The following is a 3,075-nucleotide window of genomic DNA, read 5'->3' on the forward strand; positions in this document are numbered from 1 at the left end:
ATCCGACATCTATATATTTAGCCCTTGTTTGGTTTGATTAAAAATCAAAAGTTTAGCTGATTTTTATAAAAGTTGGTACAATATTATGTGGGTTTCGATATGAGTTGAATTTGGATGCCTACGGATTCGATTCAAGGCGACATAAAAATCGGCACAAAACAAATTTTCAGACTGTTATTTAGCACATCACTGTACTTGAATCTTGTGACGTTCTTGTCTTTTAGGCGATATAAATTTTTTTGTTTTAATGTGTTCATTTGCTTATTGTAATGAAAAAAGTTCTTCCATATATAAAAATTTTAAATTCACTTGCTCTGTTGATCTCTTGATACAATTCTGGAGGTTAGGCTCATTTCTTCCTCCTGCTTGTACTTTGATTTGATCAATAAAATATGATCGGGAAATCCAGACCTCCCCATTCTGTCTAGATTGAAGCTTTAAAATCCATTCTATGCTTCTGGTGGTTTTTATGATAAAAAGAGTTATTTTAGATATGTTCTTTATTTAGAAAGCTCATTTTTAAGTTGACTTTGTATTTACCAATTCAATAATGGTAGATTTGATTAAATAGGTAAAAAGTGATAGAATCTATAGGTTATCCAATCCAATTTTATGTGTCACATGGCAAGCTTCAACTAAAGCTATCATAAATATATATCATATTTCTCTTTGTTAGATTATTATAGGAAAATTTGCACAATTGGTCAATCGACTGTTTAAATGCCAAGTTAAATTCAAACTTTTGAAAAAGGGCAAGTTCATTCGAAATGACGTAAACCGGTCGAAACTTTGTTAGATAATAGTTATAATGTGGTTCTCATGAATGTATATTTGGCTTCAACTTTCTAAGTGCCAATTGAAGTTGAAAAAATAAATAAACGAAGGATCAATTAGCTCATTTTAAGTGTTGGTGATTTATGTGCTACTTGCTTAATAACTTACGGACTAATGTTGCAATTTTCCCAATTTTATAATTGATGAGCTGATTCCTATGCAAAAAGAACAGAACAATAAAAACAATCCCAAAACAGTACGGTAAAATTTGTTCGATTTATTGATTCAATTTCCTGTACCAACAAAAACCCTAGAAATTCTTTTCTACATACAAAATCCAGAAAATAGACAATTTCTGGAGGCGCTGCACTCCGAAGTGATCACGCTGCTCTTCTTGCCGTCATAGTGCAGCTGCTACCACTTGGTTTGAAATCAGATACATTCGCGATGATGGAGTCTTCGGAGGCGGCGGCGGCGGAGGCGTGGTGGGCTGAGGTCTACTGCGGTGGCTGGTTCTGTGGCCGCTGAGTGCTTGCCATGACGGAAAAGACTTTCCGCACATGTCACACTTGTGCGACTGCTTCTGGCCCAGTGGAGTAGTGGAAGATGGTTCAATACCCTTCTTGTACTCTATGGCTTTGATGGTGGTGGGAGTGGTGATAATGGCGGCGGCGGGGGGATTGAATTCCTGGTTTGAAATCAGATACATTCGTGATGATGAAGTCTTCGGAGGCGGCGGCGGCGGAGGCGTGGTGGGCGGAGGTCTACTGCGGTGGCTGGTTTTGTGGCCGCCGAGTGCTTGGCATGACGGAAAAGACTTTCCGCACACGTCACACTTGTGCGACTGCTTCTGGCCCATTGGAGTAGTGGAAGATGGTTCAATACACTTCTTGTACTCTACGGCTTTGATGGTGGTGGGAGTGGTGGTAATGGTGGCGGAAGGGAGATTGAATTCTCTAGTTTTGGCAGCGGCAGGAGTGTTGGTTGGAGGGTCTTGAGATAGCATGATGAGGACTGTTATGAAAAAGAGAGTTGATTGGATCTGAGATTTGAGAAAGAAGTATGAGCGAGTGGATGTATTTATAGGGTTTGGAAGTGGTGTACTTGGGACTGAATATGGTAAGAAATTCAAATATTGACAGTTAGAATCAACGGTATAACCTTTCAATTGATCAGCAAATGGGAACCATGAAGTAGGCTTATGGAAACTTTTACTATTGTCTGGTCAAATTTTGTGTACATAATTCGACTTAATCCTTTTTTTTTAATGCACCCCAAACACAATTGTAAGAAAATGTTATGTCTTGAAAGACATCGGATAATGTAATCTCTCATTTCACTTATTTTCCAACAAATTTTACAACGATAAATAATTGTACCTTTAAAACCTTCATTGGGGGACATAACGGAAACTCTTTCAGATGAATAATAATTAAGCTTCACTTTTGAGCATGATCATCGCTAACATGACTTGGAACTTCATTTTGAACTTCTAGAGGCATGTATTGTGCCATTTTAGCCCAAATTTTTAAGTTCATGTACGACTGAAAATACAACGCAAGAGAAAAGTATAATATGATATAGATATTTTCTTGTTTAGGATTAAGCAAATAGAAATCCTTCAATTATGTAATAATAGACTAAGAAACCCACTTTAATGTACTTCCCGGAGATGAACATAAGTAAAGAAATAAAACAGTCTTATTACATTTATCGAAGGTCCCAGATTTATGTATTCTTATAAAGCCTCGAGATGACTTGCAACAAAAATGTGGTACAATAAAATATATCAAATAGCTACCACTACAAAAAAAAAAAAAAAATGCGGCTTCATAGACGGAAAATTCAGTTGCTAATCCTTGAATTCTGTTGGTAATGGGTTTTACCAATGAAAATTCTCCGTCCGTAAATTCGACGTTGAAAGTGGCGCCACTAATTTACCTAAGAAATTCATTGACCGTTGGTAAATTAGCGACAAAAAAATTCTGTTGGTTTTACCAACAACTCTTTTTGTAGCTACTTAACAACAGCATTAGCAAAAAAAATTTGTCGCAATTACCTACGGATTAAAAGTTCCTCAATAATTAGCTACGAACTTCCATCGCTAATTTGAATAAAAAAAATGATTATTATTTTAGTTTGCCTCATTACAGCAGCAGCCCTCTCTTCACCTCAAAGTCCACCACATTTAGACTACAAAATACAGGGGCACCACCGACCACCCCCATTTTTGTTCTGAAGAATCACACATTTCTGTGAATAAATTATATAAATGCAAAAAAAAGACAGAAATATATTTTG

General features: G+C 36.6%; 1 protein-coding gene across 1 annotated transcript; it reads right to left on the bottom strand.

Annotated features, from left to right (window-relative positions):
- Window positions 1-1,041: 1,041 nt before the first annotated feature.
- On the bottom strand, window positions 1,042-1,896 carry LOC111410958 (zinc finger protein AZF1-like). Its single transcript, XM_023041547.1, has one exon. The coding sequence runs from the start codon at window positions 1,778-1,780 to the stop codon at window positions 1,175-1,177; it is 606 nt and encodes a 201-aa protein (XP_022897315.1). The 5' UTR covers window positions 1,781-1,896; the 3' UTR covers window positions 1,042-1,174.
- Window positions 1,897-3,075: the final 1,179 nt, after the last annotated feature.

This window comes from Olea europaea, chromosome 15 (assembly GCF_002742605.1).
Source record: "Olea europaea var. sylvestris chromosome 15, O_europaea_v1, whole genome shotgun sequence".
Lineage (NCBI taxonomy): Eukaryota > Viridiplantae > Streptophyta > Magnoliopsida > Lamiales > Oleaceae > Olea > Olea europaea.